The sequence below is a fragment of the Macrotis lagotis genome, chromosome 8 (genome assembly GCF_037893015.1).
Source record: "Macrotis lagotis isolate mMagLag1 chromosome 8, bilby.v1.9.chrom.fasta, whole genome shotgun sequence".
In the NCBI taxonomy this organism is placed as follows: domain Eukaryota; kingdom Metazoa; phylum Chordata; class Mammalia; order Peramelemorphia; family Peramelidae; genus Macrotis; species Macrotis lagotis.
The window spans coordinates 177,898,976-177,917,444 of NC_133665.1; the positions used below are offsets into that span (position 1 = coordinate 177,898,976).

At 36.2% G+C, this 18,469-nt stretch overlaps 1 protein-coding gene across 6 annotated transcripts in view; it reads left to right on the forward strand.

The window, feature by feature from the left end:
- LOC141496388 (putative C-mannosyltransferase DPY19L2) overlaps positions 1-18,469 on the forward strand; it is a 152,829-nt gene that overhangs the window by 5,685 nt on the left and 128,675 nt on the right. For all 6 annotated transcript variants that reach the window (XM_074198914.1, XM_074198916.1, XM_074198918.1 and 3 more), the window contains exons 2-5: positions 7,949-7,973; positions 10,020-10,107; positions 12,860-12,997; positions 18,321-18,441. In XM_074198914.1, coding sequence (XP_074055015.1) covers positions 7,949-7,973; positions 10,020-10,107; positions 12,860-12,997; positions 18,321-18,441 — 372 coding nt within the window. The remainder of the gene's footprint in view (positions 1-7,948; positions 7,974-10,019; positions 10,108-12,859; positions 12,998-18,320; positions 18,442-18,469) is intronic.

The following is an 18,469-nucleotide window of genomic DNA, read 5'->3' on the forward strand; positions in this document are numbered from 1 at the left end:
TTGTTTTTATGTAGTTTCTGGGTTTGTCTTGATAAGTAGACTCCCAGGTATTTAAGTTGTCTGAAATTATTTTAAATGGAATTTCTCTATCTCTGCTGCTGGGCTTTATTGTACTATTATAGAAGTGCTTTATTGTACTTTACAGAAGTGCTGATGATTTATCCTACAACTTTGCTAAAGTTGTTAACTATTTCAAGTAGTTTCTTTTTTTTTGGTTTTTTGCAAGGCAATGGGGTTAAGTGGCTTGCCCAAAGCCACACAGCTAGGTGATAGTTAATTGTCTGAGATCAGGTGCTCCTGACTCCAGGGCCAGTGCTCTATCCACTATGCCATCTAGCCACCCATTCAAGTAGGTTTTTTTTTTAAGTTGATTTTTAAAGTTGATTATCTAGGATTCTCTTGGTTCCCCATTGCCTGTTCTAATTGCTTCAATTACAGTATTGAATACATTCTGATTTTACTTGGAAGTCTTCAGGTAATCCTGACTCCAGAGCTTGTGCGCTCTCTATCCACTGTGCCACCTAGCCACCCCTGCTGATGATTTTAGAATGATACTGTTTATCAATTTAAGAAAAGCTCAGTTTATCCCTATGCTCTCTACTGTTTTTAATAGGAATGTATACTGTATTTTGGCAAAAGCTTTTTCTGAATTTATTGAGATAATATGTGATTTCTATTGTTTTTGTTATTGATATGGTCAATTATATTGATAGTTTTCCTAATATTAAACCAGTCTCACATTCCTGGTGTAAATCCCACCTTATCATGGTGTGTTATCCTTGTGATATATTTGTAATCTCCTTTGCTAGTATTTTATTTAAACAATACTGATGAACTTCTCCAGGCAACCAAATTTTTGAAATAATTTTCCATAAACTGTCATGACGGAAGGTATCAAAGGCCTTGGTCAGATCTACAAATGTGGTATAGAGACCTCTGTTCTGTTCCTGGCATTTTTCCTAGAGTTGTTGGGCAGTAAACACTATATTGATTGTTTCTCTACCATTTCTGAAGCCACACTGGCTCTCAGGAAGGTGACGAGCTTCCAGATGAAGGATCAGCCTTTTGAGAAGGACTCTGGCAAGAATCTTACCAGCAATGACTAAAAGAGAGATACAATCCATGTTGGTATGCATGCCTGGGTTCTGGATAGTGGACAATGCTCTTGAGATTTCCCAGTCACCAGTGGAGTGAAACAAGGATGCATCCTTGATCCCATGCTTTTTAGCATGATGTTTTCAGTCATGCCATCAGATGCCTTTAATAAGAATGATCATGGCCTTAAAAGTCAACTACCACACTGATGGCAAATTCTTTGATCTGAAAAGGCTTCAAAGTCAAAATCAAAGTGGAGGGAGTGTTGGTGCGGGATCTTCTGTTTACAGATGATGGTGCCCTCAGTGCACTGAGATGCAATTGAAAATGAGATGCAACAAAGTACAGATCGATTCTCTGCTACTTGTTCTCATTTTGATGTAACACTGAACACCAAAACAACCCAGGTATCCCATTCATTTGTGGAACCATTGATTACAGCAAATGGAGAAGTTTTGAGGGACTGTGAACAAATTCAGTTCCCTTGGCAGTGTCCTTTCCAAGGAGGTACACCTTCACAATGAAGTTGACACTCGCATTGCCAGAGCTTACTCAGTATTTGGGAGGCTCTGAAAGAAAGTAAGGGAGAGAAGAGGTATTAGACTGACTACCAAACTGAAGAACTACAAAGCCATTGTGCTGATCTCATTGCTATATGCCTCTGAAATCTGTACAGTCTTACCAGTGCCATGTCAGGAAACAGAATTGCTTCCATTTAAATTGTTTTAGGAAGAGTCTGAAGATCACCTGACAGAAGAAGATACCAGGCACTTAGGTCCTTTCTCAAACCAAACTGCTGAGCATTCCCACATTACAGGGAGTGCAACTACGAAGGGCAGGACGCATTGTTAGAATGCCAGATGTATGTTTGCCTAACAAACTATTTTATGGAGAATTCACCCAGGGCAAGTGCTCACAAGGGGGTTGAGAAGAATGATACTGAGATAACCCCCAAAGGTCTCATTGAAGAACTTTAGAATTGAATGCATAGCATGGAAGACACTGGCACAGGATCGTCCAGCCTGGTGTGCTCTCATCAGTGAGGGGGCTGCACTCTATGAGGAGGGCAGAATTGAAGTAATTCATAGGAAACATGACATCTGTAACTTTAGAGTACCCACCCAAGATGTTCACATGGATTATTTGTGCCCAATTTATGGTAGAGCATTCCGAGCTCATAGTGGTCTGATCACCCTAGTCAGACACGCTGCCATTTGTTTCAAACATATAAATATCATTTTGGACTTCTTCAATAAAGAACAACAAGAATTTTTTACATCAATATTTCTCAAGGAAACTGGTATATAGTTTTCTTTCTCTGTTTTGGCTATTCTTGGTTTAAGTAACAGTACCGAATTTGTGACATAAAAGGAATTTTATAGGACAGCTTCTTTGCGTTTTTTTGCCATATAGTTTGCATCGTATCTAGCTAGTGACTCAACTGCTATTGACCTTGCTGCTTTGGGACTGGGGTCTTACAGCTGGCTTGCTGTGCCACCAGCCTGCTAGCTGGGACTGCTGATCTGTGCTGGGAGGAAGGGATGGGATGGGGTGGTGGGTTCCTCCTGGTTTTCCCAATACCACCTGCAATGCACTGGGTTCCCTTTTTATAAAACCCAATAAGGCAGACAGTCCCTCTAAATGATTTTGGGCTAGAAAACTATTTCATCCCATCCTTCTATCACTACAGAATTCATTTTGAGATGTGTTTTGAGGGAATTATGGAGAACTCGGGCAGTTTCCTGTCTATTCTTTGCCATCCTGTCTGATGAACTTTTTTTGTCTGTTGTTCTGTGGTAGAAGTATTAATAACTATGTTTCTTACTTGACTTTTTGATCATTAGTGGGTATGGTATGAATTTTAATGTTTTTGCTGAAGTAGGTATATGGGAGTTGACAGTGTATCTCCTTTCAGGCCCAAAGTCCAAAATGTAATTTTTAAAGTTGCATTTCTTAATTGTGAATTCTTCTCGAGTTTTTTCTCTATTGTGTTTAAAAAGTGTGCTTAAATGACATTTTTTTCTTTTGTGTTTTTTTTCTTTGCTATCTCTATCTTACCTCATACCAGAAGAAATGGGAAAACAAGGAAGAAATACGTAAGAAATACACATAGTTAAGCAAAACAAATTCCTTCATTTGGTCCTGAATTTTGTCTATTATTCACAAATTTTGTGTATTACTCCTCTGCTCGGAAGTGTATAGCATACTTCATCATCAGTATTCTGGAATCATGATTGGTCATTGTATTGATCAGAGTTTTTTGGTCTTTCAGAGCAGTTTTTTTCTTTTTTAAAATAATTTGTTATTATATAGATTGTTTTCAGGTTCTTCTTTCTACATTAGTTCATCAGGTCTTTCCAGATTTCCCTGAAACTGTCCTTTTCATCATTTTTTACAGTGTAATAATATTCCATTACTTTAATATGCTCCTAATGTGTTTAATCATTCCCCAATTGATGAGAATTGCCTTAGTTTTCAGTTGTTTGCTATAACAAAAAGAGCTGCTATACATATGTAGCATATGTATTCTAGATGCTTACTACACATATACATCCTTTTCCTTTTTCTTTGATCTCTTTAAGGTAAAGGTCTAATAGTAGTGCTGGGTACATGCTGTTTTAGTAACGGATTGACATGATTTCAGATCGCTTCCCAGAATGGTTATCCTAATAGTGCAGTACCTGTTTTGACACAGCTTCCTTTAACAGTTGTCATTCAACTTTTTCATCTGCTTTACCAATTTTTTATGAGTAAGAATCCTAGAATTGTTTTAATTTTTATTTTCTAATTATTAGTGTTTTGGAGTAGGTTTTATCTAGTTTGATTTATTCATTTGAAAATATCAGTTCATGTCCTCTATCAGTTTACTAGCAGTTTAATAAACATTGATTTATGAATTTGAATCATTTTCTTATGTAGTTTGAATGTGAGCCTAAATAAATTTGCAATAGAAAATTTTCTTCCAGTTAATTTTTAAAATTTAACTGCATTAGTTTTATTTATAAAAATATCTTACATTTTATCTATTTAAATTGTCATTTATTACTATGATCTCTCAATCCCTTAATTTGGACATGATTGTTTTTCCCTATTCAGAGATCTGAGAAGTAAAAAAACAATTTCTTCTCCAATTTTGTGTACTATGTCACTTTTTATATCTAAATTAAATATCCATTTGGAGTTTCTTTTGGGAAATATTGTGAAATTTTGATATATCCACAGTATTTTCTGCTAGACTTTTTTCTGTTTTTGTCACAGAGTGAGTTCTTACCCGAGCAGCCATGGTCTTTCGTTTTTTGAACATGAGGTAGTTATTGTTTTATGGGCATGTAGTTGGTAATTGCAATTGACAATATATACTATAACACTGACTCTTAAGATCAGTGGATTTTCCCCCTTGTTCCTTTCTCTAAAATTTATATTTTTCAGTTGGCTATTGATTTTTTCTCCACTGCCTGCTTTGTCTTCACATCCACTATGTGTAGATCATCTTGTACAGGAGAAAGATTGGTTGGGGGAAGGAAATCTTGAATAGGGCTTTATTGGAATGAAAGAATGATTTAAATGTTTATGCAAAATACTGTGCTAAGATCTGATGCCACAAAGAGAAAAATGAGAAAGTTTTTGTTCTAAAGGAGTTCCCATTCTAAGGGGGAGGAAGCAAAAAGAAGGTTTTTAGCAGCAAGTCCAGTAGAAAAGTTTCTAGGTCCATAGGATGTTCTTAGCATATTTTCCTTTTTTTTACTGCTTACCTGTCAGAATTTTCTGTGGTTGTGCTCATGTGCTGATAATGATTTTCTGCCAATTTATCATAGCTGTTGTCAAAGGGACTCCTCTAGAAATCCAGCTTGTGGCCTTTTGCTTTCTCTTTTTACTCTTGCACAAATGATAGTTCTGGGGTCACCCCTCCCCAGAGGTCAGCTTGTACTTGTTCCTGCATCAGTGAAACAGAAGGGCAGCTATGCAGGGCTATAAATAATAAATAGAGCAGTTTATATTTTTCCTGGAGGCAGAAGGGAATCCCTGCAGTTGATTGAATACAGGAGTTATGTGGTTAAATCAACGTGTAAGCTTTGGTAGCTATGTGAAGGATAGTTTTGATACAAAAGAGCAAGAATAGTTAACACACTGAATAAGAGAGTCAGGATTCAAAATAATCTGTAGTTTGGATCTAGAAAAATTCTATAAGAATAAATATAAAGTCTTATACTTCAAAAAAATTAGCTTTTCATGTTCAGGATGAAGGGGGTGTGGTTAGACTGTGGTTTGTCCATGAAAGTTCTGGATATTTTTAATGGACTGGAAGCTCAGACTGAATGAGCAGGTTGGTGTGGCAACCCAACAAGCCAAACTCATCTTGAGCATCTTTGAGAGATACAGAGTGTCCAGTCACAAGAAGGTGGCAGTCCCTCTGCATTGGATCCCGGTCACAGCACATCTGCAAGACTGCCATTAGTACTGGGTGTCACAGTTTAGGAAGTTAAGTCATGAAGCGTTTGTTAAATGCCAGGACAAGAACAGACCCTGGTCTCAAAAAAAAACGCCCAGGATGATGGGGAGACACCATATAAACAATTAAGAAGAAATGAGATAGAGTAAATTGGTGATCATCTTTGAGAGAAGACCTTAGCCTTGAAAAGCTGGAAAGAATCCTAGAGGATGAAGTGTGAATGAATAAAGCATATATTAAACTCATCCTATGTACAGAGTATTCCACATTGGAGATTCAAAAAAGAAAAGTGAGACTGGCCCTTTTCTGCAGATGACAGCTGTCCATGGTGGGGGTGGGGAAGAAGGGGGCAGCCAAAAAGCAGCTCTTCCAGCTGCTTCATTTGTCATCTCTTGCCGAGTGTGACTAGGGATCCATCATTTTCTGCTTTCCCAGTGCTGGTCCTGCTATTTGGGCTCTAGAACAGTGTAAGCCAAGAAGTGAGAGGGACACAGTCCCCTGGGATGATCCCCAGATGTTGCAATGATGACGCAAGGTGACAGTGAATCAGAATCCAACACACTTAGAAGCACTGGCTACCTCTAACCAAACTCAACTGATCCCCTTTCACTGACGAGTCAGCCAGTTCTATCCTAGATCTTCCAGGATCCTTCTAAATACCAATCCTAGGTCCATTGCTGTTGACTGACTGCTGGGAGCAGAAGAAGTGGTGTTTATATAGAGCTCAAGTTGCCTCTCTGACATTCTTCCAGCAGGTAGTTTGAGTCAGACCAGAATATCCTATGCTGGCCACCAGTCCCCTACATATGTTGTCTTCACTTAATCAAATGTTTGGTCTGCAAGGGAAGAGATTGTTTCTGTATTCTCAACTCTCAACGTTAATGAATGTTTGAAGCACCATGTGCCAACTAGGGTTGTGGGAAGAAGTTTTCATCTGTAAGGCAGAAGGAAAGGTTCCCACCAAAATTTCCTCCAGAATTCCTCCTTTCTCTCTCCCAGAGAGCCATCCCATCTGAAAAATAATTCTCTTTAAAGAAAAAAAGAAAGAGCAGCAAAACTGATTAACATACTGAAAAAGTTTGAAATTATGTGCAGTGTACCACACTGTCAACTTCTTAACTGCAACAAAAGGGTGAAGTGCGGGTGCATTCTCATAGGCCTTCTTTGGAGTCATTCTTGTTCTTTTTAATTTTGCAACATTCACTCATTATTAGTTTGTTGTTCTTTCCTTTTCCATTGTTGGAGTCATTCTGAATTATTGATTTCTTGAGTCTGTTTTTTTTTCTCTCTGTCATTATTCATGAAAATCTTATGTATCCATAATTATAATTTCTTAAAGCACATTAATATTGTCTTAAATTCATGTATTAGTGTAGCCATTTTCCAATTGATGGTTATTTATTTTGTTATCACTTGTTATCATTTTTCTTATTTGCTATTACAAAAATTGTTGCTTTAAACATTTTGGTTATATATGAGAACTTTTCAATGATTTATTTGGGTTACAGGAATCATAGTGATGGAATCTCTGGGTCAAAGAATATGGACATTATAGGAATTTTTTTTACAAATTCCAAATTGCTTTTGAAAATGGTTGTACTGATTTACAGCTCCATAAAAATGCACTGCTATAACTATCCTATCTTAACCACTCCAACACTGACTCTTCTGATCTTTTGTCATCTTTGCTCAATTTGCTAGCCATGAAACAAAACTTCAAGATTGTTTAGACTTGCATTTCGTTGTTAATGATTTTGGAATGTTCTTGGACATAGCTGTTAGTAGTGTGTAATTCATCTGAAAACTTTTCCTAGTCTTTGGTCACTTTTCTTTTGGACACATATATTTATAAATATATGTTAATTGTTTGGATATCAAACTTTATCAGAGAAGGAACAATCTTTACATGGTGGCTAATACTTTGTAATTTGTCTTTTAAGAACTATTGAGATACACACACACACACACACACACACACACACACACACACACACATTTCTTCCCAGGAGACAGTTTCCCATCATATTCTAGTTGCATTTTATGATTGTCTGTCATCCTTTAGTGAAGACATTTCCCCTCAGCTGATGAATTTGAAAAGTAACTGATTTACTTCTCTCCTAGTTTACAGAATTTTTTATATTGTTTCCTATAATGTTTACCCATTTTGAATTTATTGTATAAGATATTGTTTAAGATGTTTGGTATAATATAAACTTAATTTATGTCTGTTTTCCAAGTTTCCCAGAAGTTTTTATTAAATAGAGGCTTCTTTTCAAAACAATTTATATTCTCATGTTTATTGATCACTAGTTTATTGAGATAATTTCATTCTGATTCTTCCTTGTCTATAACTTATTTCATGGAGTAATCATTAACTTTTAATAACATCTTTTGTCTTTCCAGGTGCCTTTGTGGGAGTTTTGCACTGGTAAGATTTAGTTATAATTTGTAATGCACAAGAATATTTGGTTTAAAATTTTTCTCAGAGCTATTTGTCAAAACAAAATTGCCTCTGTGAAAATCTTTAAATTTATTTGATTGCAAGTGTTCTCCAGTTTAGAAAATGATTTTTTAACATTTGGACTTCATAAAAAATGTATATTAGTCAAGTTACAGTTATTTGAAACTGAGACAGAGTTAAATGGCACAGCTAGGAAGTGTCCGGGGTGGTTTTGAACTTAGCTGTTCTTGATTCTCACCCCGTGGAGACACCTAGCTGCCTATCTGGCAGGGACTGTGCTAATAAGCAATGGAGATGAATGAAAGTCAAAAAAGTTGTTCCTTAGCTAAAGGAACTTGTAATCCAAAAGAAGACGGTCCTCCAAAGGAAGCTGAAAAGGGGAAGGGGCAAGGGGAAGGTCCTGGACCTCGGGGGTATGATGAAGTCCTGAGGAGTACAACCTGGCCGGCCTGGGTACCTCTTCTCTCTTCAGCCTTCCAGTTGCAGAGTCCTGTCACAGGGCAGAAAAACTGAGGAGTATGAGGTCCAGGGCTGATAGGAGCTTCCAGGTTCCAGAGACTCCTGGGATTATATGGAGTCCAGAGGAAGGCAGCTGAACTTAGAGTGACTGAATCTGGTTTGATGCATAGAAATGTGTAATATACCAAGGAACATATTGAATGTGCTTATTTTGTATCAGTACAGTATCTGAAAGAGTGTAGTGTAATTTGAAGAGCATTGGCTCCAATGCAGGAACGTCTGGGGTCCAGCCTTGCCTCAGTAACCTCAGGACCTGTGGCAGCTACCTTAGCTTCTGTTGGGACTTGGAGCTTCTCCAATCTGTAGAATGAGGGCCTTGTCTTGAGAGCATCCCCCTCTGTAGTGTCTTTTCCAGTTTTAATGTCCTTTAATCTTAGCAAATTGTGTGTGTGTGTGTGTGATTTCTAAATACTGACAGAGTAAGAATGAATTTGTTGTATATTTCCCCTTATAAATGTGTATGATGGGAGTTTCCCAAATGACTAAATTCCTTGACATGGAAATTCTATGCCCATGGATCCCTATTTGGCAGGTAATAACCCCGCGGGTTTGGAATTCTGTGGGATTTTCAAGATTAAGAGATTATATATATGGAATGGCCTTCCCACATCACAGTCCCATTTCTTTGGTCTTTACCTCATCTCACTGTGGCTTTTCTAGTATAGCAGGGAGAGAAGAAGGAATTTCTTTCCTAATTCCATCATCAAGACTTCTGGGAAGATGAGACTATGTTGAAATTGGGCATTTCAAAGAAGTGCATTTTTAAATGGCAGATATTGGAAAATGAGGTTGGCTACATGGAGTTCTGTTAATATTCAAGATTGTTAGAATGAATTGCCTACTGTAACCAGAAGTATATGTGAGTGTGTGTATGTATGTACATGTGTGTGTGTGTGTATATATTTAAAATGTATGTATGTATATATGTATATGGACATTTTTTCATATTTTTATTTTAATTTAAATGTTCCTTTAAATTTTTTTAGTTAGATCAATACACACACATATACACGTGTGTGTGTGTGTGTGTGTGTGTGTGTGTGTGTGTGTATTGTCCCAACAGAAGCTAAGGTAGCTGCCACAGGCCCAAGGCCACACAGCTAGGTAATTATTAATTGTCTGAGGTCAGATTTGAACTCAGGTCCTCCTGACTCCAGGGCTGGTGCTCTATCCACTGCACCACCTAGACACCCCTCAATAATTTTTTTTACTGAAATATAATCCTGTTAACTTAAAATTTAATTTTGTGCCTATGATATATTACTTTAAAATTGTTTTAGTGATTTAATTTTAATGTTTAAAACTAGAGAACTGAAATTTAATTTATACTTTATTAAAAGAATTCCAGGGTTTCTTTCATGAAATTCTATTCCCTTTCTCTTAATAGATTTGAAGCATCTTATTTTGTGTAGATATATAACTAGATTTTTTTTCTGGTACTAATTTTGAATCTTGTTCCTTATTTTTGAGTGTGGTTCTGCACTTTTTTTTCAGGGTTCATTTAACAACTCTATTTGAAAATGATCGCCATTTTTCCCACCTCTCAAACTTGGAAAGGGAGATGACTTTTCGCACTGAAATGGTTAGACCCTTCTAAAAGTTATTATATGGTTTTTTAAAATAGTTGCTCTACGACCTTGACACTTACTGAACACTAAAATGATTTGAGATAAAAGTATTTGATAAAATCGTAACTTTGGGCTCTTGTTCTCTAAAAGATTTTGGTTGCCTTCATTCTTTCCTGTCTTGGTTCCTCTCCTTGTCTGATGTACCTTTCCAGTTATCCAGTTATTATAACCAGTTTAGTGAGTCAGTAAAATGAATGAAGGCTCAATGAAAAGATTATATATGTAGGTGGCAATGACTTCTAACTTAAAATTAATTTACAAGAGTAGACTACACAGTGTATAAGACTCATTTATATAGATTTTATGAGTTGAAATCTACAGTTACACAGCATTTTATTGAATTCTTATGTGAATGAAAAAGATTTGTAAAACCTATTTCTGTAAATGAAGTCATTTCGCTATTAACTACCCTTACAACATTGGAAATATATTTCTGTTGGAAAATAAAGGACAGCAGGTCTTTTGAATTTCCATATGGAAGGCAAAGATTAGGTCTTAAAAGACCTTGAATCCATTTCATTAGGAGCAGACTACTAAGATCAGTGTTGATTTAGCTCAGTAACCCATTTCTTGTATTTTCATATTTTTCATGAGAAATCCTTGTGTAGGCCACTGAACTAGCATATAAAGCCTTGCACTTGAAATAAAGGTAAGGTCTGTCCTCAGCTGTGGCATGCTTTTCTCTGAGCTTTCTGTCCGTCATGTCGTTTTTCCATTAAAAGACAGTTTGAGGATATTGTTGATGTGAGTTAAAGTATGTTTAGCTCCGAGAGTGTTAAGATGTTGCCTTTCTCCCCATATGCTGTTTAAATTTAGTTCACTTCCATTTAGTTAGTACCTATAGTGTGGAAGACCCTGGACCAGCTTCTGGGACAGGAAGAAAAATGATAACCTTTGCTCTTGAGTTACTTAGAGTCTCCCTGAGAAAAAAAAAATGAACAAAAATTTATTTGCCCAGAAAACTAATTCAATTAATTGTACCTCTGGGGTTTTAAGGAAGTGAAGAGGATCTCTACCCAGGCAAGACAAAGTCATTGTGAGGAGGATGGCTAGAGGAACACTGACCTTGATCAGGAGTCTTCTCCTGAGTATGGACAGAGACATGGGGAACAGAAATGGTTGGACTGTTAGTGTGGGGCTGCTAATGTGAAGTCAGTCTTCAGAAATGGATTGGGAAGCTCTCTCAATGCCAAAAACATTTGTATTAAATTCTGTAGGCAATAGGGAGTCACTGAAACTTTTTTTTATTTTTTCAAGATAAATGGGGTGAACTTTTGCCCAAGGTCAAACACAGGTAGGTAATTATTAAGTGTCTGAGGTTGGATTTAAACTTAGGTCCTTCTGACTCCAGGGCTCGTGCTCTCTATCCATTGCACCATCTAACTGCCCCAACACAATCTGAGCTTGAGGAATTTTTAATTGAATATCAATCAGAGAAGGTTTTCTGTCCCCCTTAGAATATGCTACCTTATACCAAATTCAATCCTCTTCTTCAGGCCTAGGAAGATGATTAGAACACTCCCTTTTGAATTCAAAGGAGAAAACCATTTTTTTTGTTTCTTTTCATATTGCAATACAGGCATAGGACTCAGAAGTCTATCCTCACCACCTGTTTAAATTGAAAAAGATGAAGAATGAAAATGGCTGTGGGGGGGTGCCTGAATTGTCTTCTGAATAGTCCTTGCCATCCTAAATCACCCCTTTTTTGAATTCTGTGTGGGATTACTGAAGAAATACAAATCATAGTACCTGCCCCTTATGGTATTTGGAATAAATTAAACACAGAATGTCATAGAGGACCTTAATAATCATTTTTCAGATCTTCCCGCTTTAAAGATATAGAAGCTGAGGTCCAGCCAAGTGGATTGACTTCCCCAGGCCATACCCTTTGTAAATTACTGATCCCAGGCTTGGCTTGAGATCTTTTAATTCCTTATATTACATTCTGGATGTTACACCACACTGACTTAGTATCTAGCATTTTTTCTTACCCATTTGATAGTGTATGACAGATAGCTAGCCAGTCAGATTTGTGTGGCACAGTGGATAGAGTACTGGTCTTAGAGTTAGGAGGACAGGAGTTCAAATTCAGTCTGAGACACTTGACTCTTATTGTGTGATCTTGGGCCAGTCACTTCACCCTGATTGACCCACCTCCAGGGACATCTCTAGTCATCCTGATTCATAGCTGGCCACTGGGACCCAGACTGGTGTCTTTGGTGACTTAGTACAACCTGTCTCTCTCAAATCCAATTCATGTGCTTGTCATGGTATCACCTCTCTGATGTCATGGTCTTCTTTGAAAATGAAGGACAAACATTTTTATAGCTCACATGGAATATATATATATATATATATATATATATATATATATATATCTATATCATATCTATCTCTATTTCTCTATATCTATATATCTAATTTATAAACATTTCTAAGGGGAATTCAGTACCATTTTTTCTAGAACTATTTTAGAGTGTTTTTTTTTCTTAGATTTTTTTTGGGGACAAACTTAAAGGTTTGTCTTATATTTGAATTTTTAAGTTCTCAGAAATTACTAGTGGAGAGTAGCTTGTGATATTAAATACTAGCCATGGTTAGTTTTTGTCTATTTAAAAGAAAAAATAAAAGAAATTATATTTGGAATTTTAAAAGATAAGGATCATTCCCAGGTATTAATAAATCTAAAGTATATGTCTATTTTAGGGACTTTACTATTCCTACTTCAAAACCATAATAGAAGCACCTTCATTTTTGAAAGGCCTATGGATGACTACTAATGATAGACTTACGGAATTTCCTCATGTAATTAATGCAGTGAAACGCTTTCATCTTTATCCAGAGGTGAGTAATTTTGGAAAAGGAAAATTCAGTTACATAGTATTATTCTTTATAAAATTAGAGGTTAAGTAAAGTGATACTGGTCAAATTACTTAACAGGTTTGTGCATTATGACTATTAGCTACATCTCTTGGAAACTTCTATAGAGAGGGACACCTGAAGAAAGAAGTATAGAAAATTGATCTGGAAATTAGACAAAGTGACTGCAGCAGTAACAGAGCCAGTTGTCAGGAACAGTGAATCCAGTGACTAAGAAAGAGGTCCAAATTTCAGGGCAAGGAAGAATTTGCTTAGAAAGCATCTGGAGGGAGGAAATAGTGAATGGTCATGAAAGAGCATTCTCAGACAATAGAAAGATGCGGTGCCTACATACAATGTGCAAAAATCCAGATCTGCTTAATCCAAGGAGCATGATTTCTCACTGCATTCTGCAATTCAAGAAAAGAGGAAAACCAAAATCATTCACTGGTATTTATTTGTAGAATTCGGCGATAGAGACAAACCCTAAATGCTGCTATACTCAAAAATCACTGCTCCAAACCTAGTAGAGTACCCCACATTTCCTCTTAGTGCTCTGTGAAGAATTTTCATCTGAAGATAGTCCTCCTATGTTTTTGACATTTTTTCTGTCCTTATTTTAAAAGCTTCATCTTTCTGTAGATGAACAAAGAAGTAGGGCTAACCTTTTATTGCTATGTTTAAAGGAGTTAGATCTCTAAGGAGGAGATTTATTCATTTAGCAAAGGAACATTTATTAATTTCTGTCATGTGTTTGAAATGGCTGAGATGCTGGGGAGAATAGAAGAAAAATGAGAAACCAATTTTGTTTTTGAGAACTTGAAAGTCTAATCTGTAAAGGAAACAGATGAAGTTCATTCCCAAAGTAAATTCATAGTGTTAACTCACACTTCAATTTATCTGTACAATATTTTATGTGAGATGTATCACAGAGCTTTACCTGTGACTCAGTGTAAGAAGAAAAAGTACAAATGAGAAGTTAGGGTATGCAAATTGAAGTATTTCCAGCATAACTTATTTAAATAAACTGTTGACTCTGAAAAATGAGTACTATATTAAAGAACAGACTATCAACCATTTCATGAATGTATTTCAGTTATCACAACGTGGAATCTAGAAGAACCTTATAAATTCCTTCTGTCATTCATTAGGATCTCAGAAATTTGGTAGCCACAGCCAACATCTGTTTAGAATGAGGCTTTATTTGGAAAGTCTTTCAGAAGAGGATCATGAAAGATTATTAAACATTATTATCTTTGAAATCATCATGATGTGACAGGAAAACAAAATTACATGATAATCCTTTTACATGTCAAGGACATCTGACTTAGTTTGAAAAGGAAACATTGATTTTCTCAAACAATTTTCTAATTCTCATCACAGCTATATCTACAAACAGTTAACTTAAAGGTTCTGAAAATAAAAGATACTGTTATGTTTATTTTGACTATTTTGACTCGTAAAAGTCTTCCAACACAGCATCTCCTTCATAATGTTAAAAATCATAACAAAATTCCTTATATTTTGCTCTGATTTCCTCTGCTTATTAATATCAAGGTAGGCACAAAAAAAGAGAAACATGCTTACCAGATGTCTACAATGGAAGATGGTGAATACAGAATCAGCTCTGAAGAGGGATTCTTTATTGCATAAAGCCCCAGAATATTGCAGTCTCCCAAATGAGCTCTGTAATCACTCAAAATACTAGGATTAGTCATTTAATGGATAACCTATAAATCTGATTCACATAATTTTATATAAAAAGTATATACATAAAAATAAAATATTTGGGTTAGATTGTTCTTGGGAAATTGTGCTGTTCTTTTAATGACCCCTGTGTTTTTATTATCAGTTATTTTGGTCTGTATAACCTATCAGGTATGGAATACTTCAATGGAAAGGAGTGGGTTGCAAGATATTAACAGTGAAAGATTTTTTAGAAAAAGTGGTATAAAGTATCATCAAAGATGTGTGTCTAGAAAGATTTGTGTCAGTAATGTAGATCTAGCCAGGGATAAGTGATAGTTCCAGGGTGCCATTGGTATCCACCTGAAATGAAAAATCCAGGAAGCAGTTTCAAGTGTGCCAACTTATTTCCTTGTGAAGGATTTCTGACAAAAGTCCCATAGGGTTAAATTGGATCTTGTAGGAACTATGAATTTAAACTGTTAGAGAGGTGGGGGGGTGTTATTTTTGAGCTCTGGAGAGGAGGAATAGAAATAAATGGTAGAGAACATCATCTAGAGAATAAAGGGGTCATAAGCAATGGAGTATTAAGGGAGAGGAGGAGAGCTGGTGTGGTAAACTAGCTTTTCTGAAGCAGAGTCCAGGTTAGGATTTAATAAGAGCTAGAGAGATCGAGTCCAGAGCACTTAAAATGTCTTGCAAAAAAGTTTTAATCATACCATTATGCTTGCATTAGAAGTCCTTTTATGACTAAGGGGAATTTCTTTACTTTCCTGGTCTGTTGCTACTATCCTAGAAATCTGAGAAAGTAATTTTTTTTATTTTATGGGCTCTTCCTCAGTATACTGAGGTCTTTGTCCCATTAGAAAATATATATCCACCATTACAAAGCAAAGTTTTATTTAAAATGAGAGGAACAAAACAGGAGTCATGAAATGAATTAATATTAGTACCTAAGATGTTTTTATACATCCTGAGAAAATCTCTGGGGGAGGACCTGCCTTGGCTAGCTCATCCCCTTTCCTTTCCTTTTCTTTTTCCCCTTCATCGAAGAGTCACCGAGTTTCTGGTTTTTCAGGCTTTCTTACTTTATAAAGTCCTTGGATGCTTTCTAGTCAGTGATATATGAGGACAAAAATCTATCTTCTGCACTTCCTTCTCCTTTTCGTTGTTGTGTTTCTCTTTGTTGCCTTACTGCCCTCCTCCCCATCCAAATCATTTACCTCTGCCACTCCTCTTCATATGGTTTCTGGTCACTGGTCTCAGCAATGACCTTAAATGGGGAAAAGGGAGGAACAAGAGGCAAGCATTCTGGTACATGATATGTCTAAATGCTAGGGAAACCATGGAGGTGATTGAGTTTAATCACTACTTGAATTCTCTGATTTGGGAGATAACATGTAAATAACTAGATATAACAAGATTTCTACAGTCAGAGAAGAGAGACATATTAGAGGACATGCCCTTTCTCTAGACCCATACTGGTTGGAAGCCTTTTAACCTGGGTAGAAAGGATGAAAGCTTACATTCTCTGATGCATTCTAGAACTCAGCATCTCTACCTTTATAGGATGAGGCAGAAGAGTGAGACTTTAGTTTTAATTTTGTACTCAGTTTGTAAATAACTAAATTTACTTTTAAAGTTTTATCTTTGACAGAAACTTAGAAAGTTTTCTCTACCAGAAAAATAAACATATGTGTGTATCTCTGCATATATGCATATGTTTACACATTTACATATATAGAGAGATAAACATACATATACTCTGTAGAAAGAATTATGAAAATTCTATTAGCACACATATATGTATTATATATGTGTATATATTTGCTTTAAACTAAGGGTTGGGATTCCAGCCTGTTGTGTTTGAAATAATGGACAGTGAATAAGAGGAATTTCTAGAGGCCTAGACTTTGATCTCTGAAATTATAACCTATGGCCTTGTCTGTTCGTGGAGAAGACTGATTATTTCCTGTCTTTATTGGAACATTTGATTCTAGTTGTATAGACTTGGCAAGGAAAAGAAAATCTCAGTCATTAGAGGGTTGAGAGTGAGAAACATAATGCTTGTTGATTATTATTGAGACAATTCAGTTTAACTTGAATGGAAAACAAAACAAAAACAGAACAATAGTGGGTTAGTTGTGTCCTCTGATCAGTAACAGACTTAACCTTTCAATGAATAATCTTTATATTTTTTATATTTGGGGGACAGATCTGATTCTGGAGTAGGGAATTACTGGTGTGGAAAGGCCATCCCCTGATGAATATCAGCAATTTTTCCACTGTCTTGAAGTTTTAGACAATTATTTTGGGACACTTGCCACTGACCACAAGGCTAGTAGGTGTTAGAGGCAGATTTGGATCTAGGAGTTTCTTTTCCTAAGACCTCTCTCTCTACACAATGAATGCCATGCAATACATACTAACTAATCATAGAAGCTATATATGTTCATCAGATTGGTAGTGATACTGAAGTGAGATGAAGGGAATTGTAGCTGTGTTCTACAGCAACTGAGGAGAGCCAATTGCAGTCATCAATGACATATTTAAGGGTCAAAGTTGAATTGTCCTTCACTCTTCTGAACTTTAGCAGCCCTAATCTCTCTTGAGAAAGCCTCATCTCTTGTGCTTTATTTATTAAAGATTTTAACTACCTAGGGTTTTTAAGCATTTTAATTTACATTACTGGACTCTCAAATTCTGTATTTAGAATATGCACATTTGTGTACGGTTGGAACTTCTTTTTTTGTATGAAGATCAAGACCATTTCTTTTTAGAAATAGAATGTGAAACCAAGAACTTCCTGCCCTCCCCCCACCAGAGTCTGTTGTTTTCTTAATAATAGTAATATCTTATATTACTATATATTACCTTCATTTGTATTTATATCTACTGCCTCTTATTCTTTTATACTTTCAAATATCTTTGGTTCTTGTCAGTTGGGCTTTTCCCTCTGCCCACACATATTTCAGCTCTTTGTTTCATGAGTTGCTATTAATAAAAATCTCATCCCTGGGTGGTGAGCCTTTTGGAGATGAATTTCTTTATGCTTGAGCTTTACTGGATCTCACAAATTGCTGGGTCAATCATTGAAACCTTTCTTGTCCTTAAGACCAGCTAGAACTCATCTGCTGACAGCAAAGCAAAAATCCAGAATTGTTCCCTGATTAGCAACAGCGTAGGCCAGTTACTGTGATGGTGATGTTATTTATCCCATTTTGTGAAAGATGTCAATCATCTCTTGAAAAATAGTCATTTATAATTATTGCTCTGATGGTAAACTGCTTAAAAGTTTTCAAAGTTTTTCTTTTTTCAATCCTATGAAGTAGGAAGTACAATTACTATTCTCTCTAACCAAAATTGGAAACTGAGGCTTCGAGAGACATGCCTAGAGGCTCATGTTAGCAACAGATATAGACAAAATTGGAACCATGGCCATCTGATTCTAAGTCCAATATTCTTTTCACTCTGCCATGAAATTTTGAGTGACAATTTTTCTCATATCTAAGGACAATATTTAAAGTGGTTGAAACATCATAAAATACTGCTTTGAGAAGAGGATATTGATAAGGTAGAATATTCTGTCCTTGGGTATCTCCACTCTTTTTTTCCCCCATAGGTAATCATAGCCTTCTGGTACCGCCTGTACACTGGAATATCGGACCTCAGTGGCATTCAAACAAAGGTGTGCTGGAATGTTTCCAGAGGACAAGGGCTTAATTCAGTCGAAAGCTGTGAAGGCAAGTTTTATCTAAGATACTATTTTGT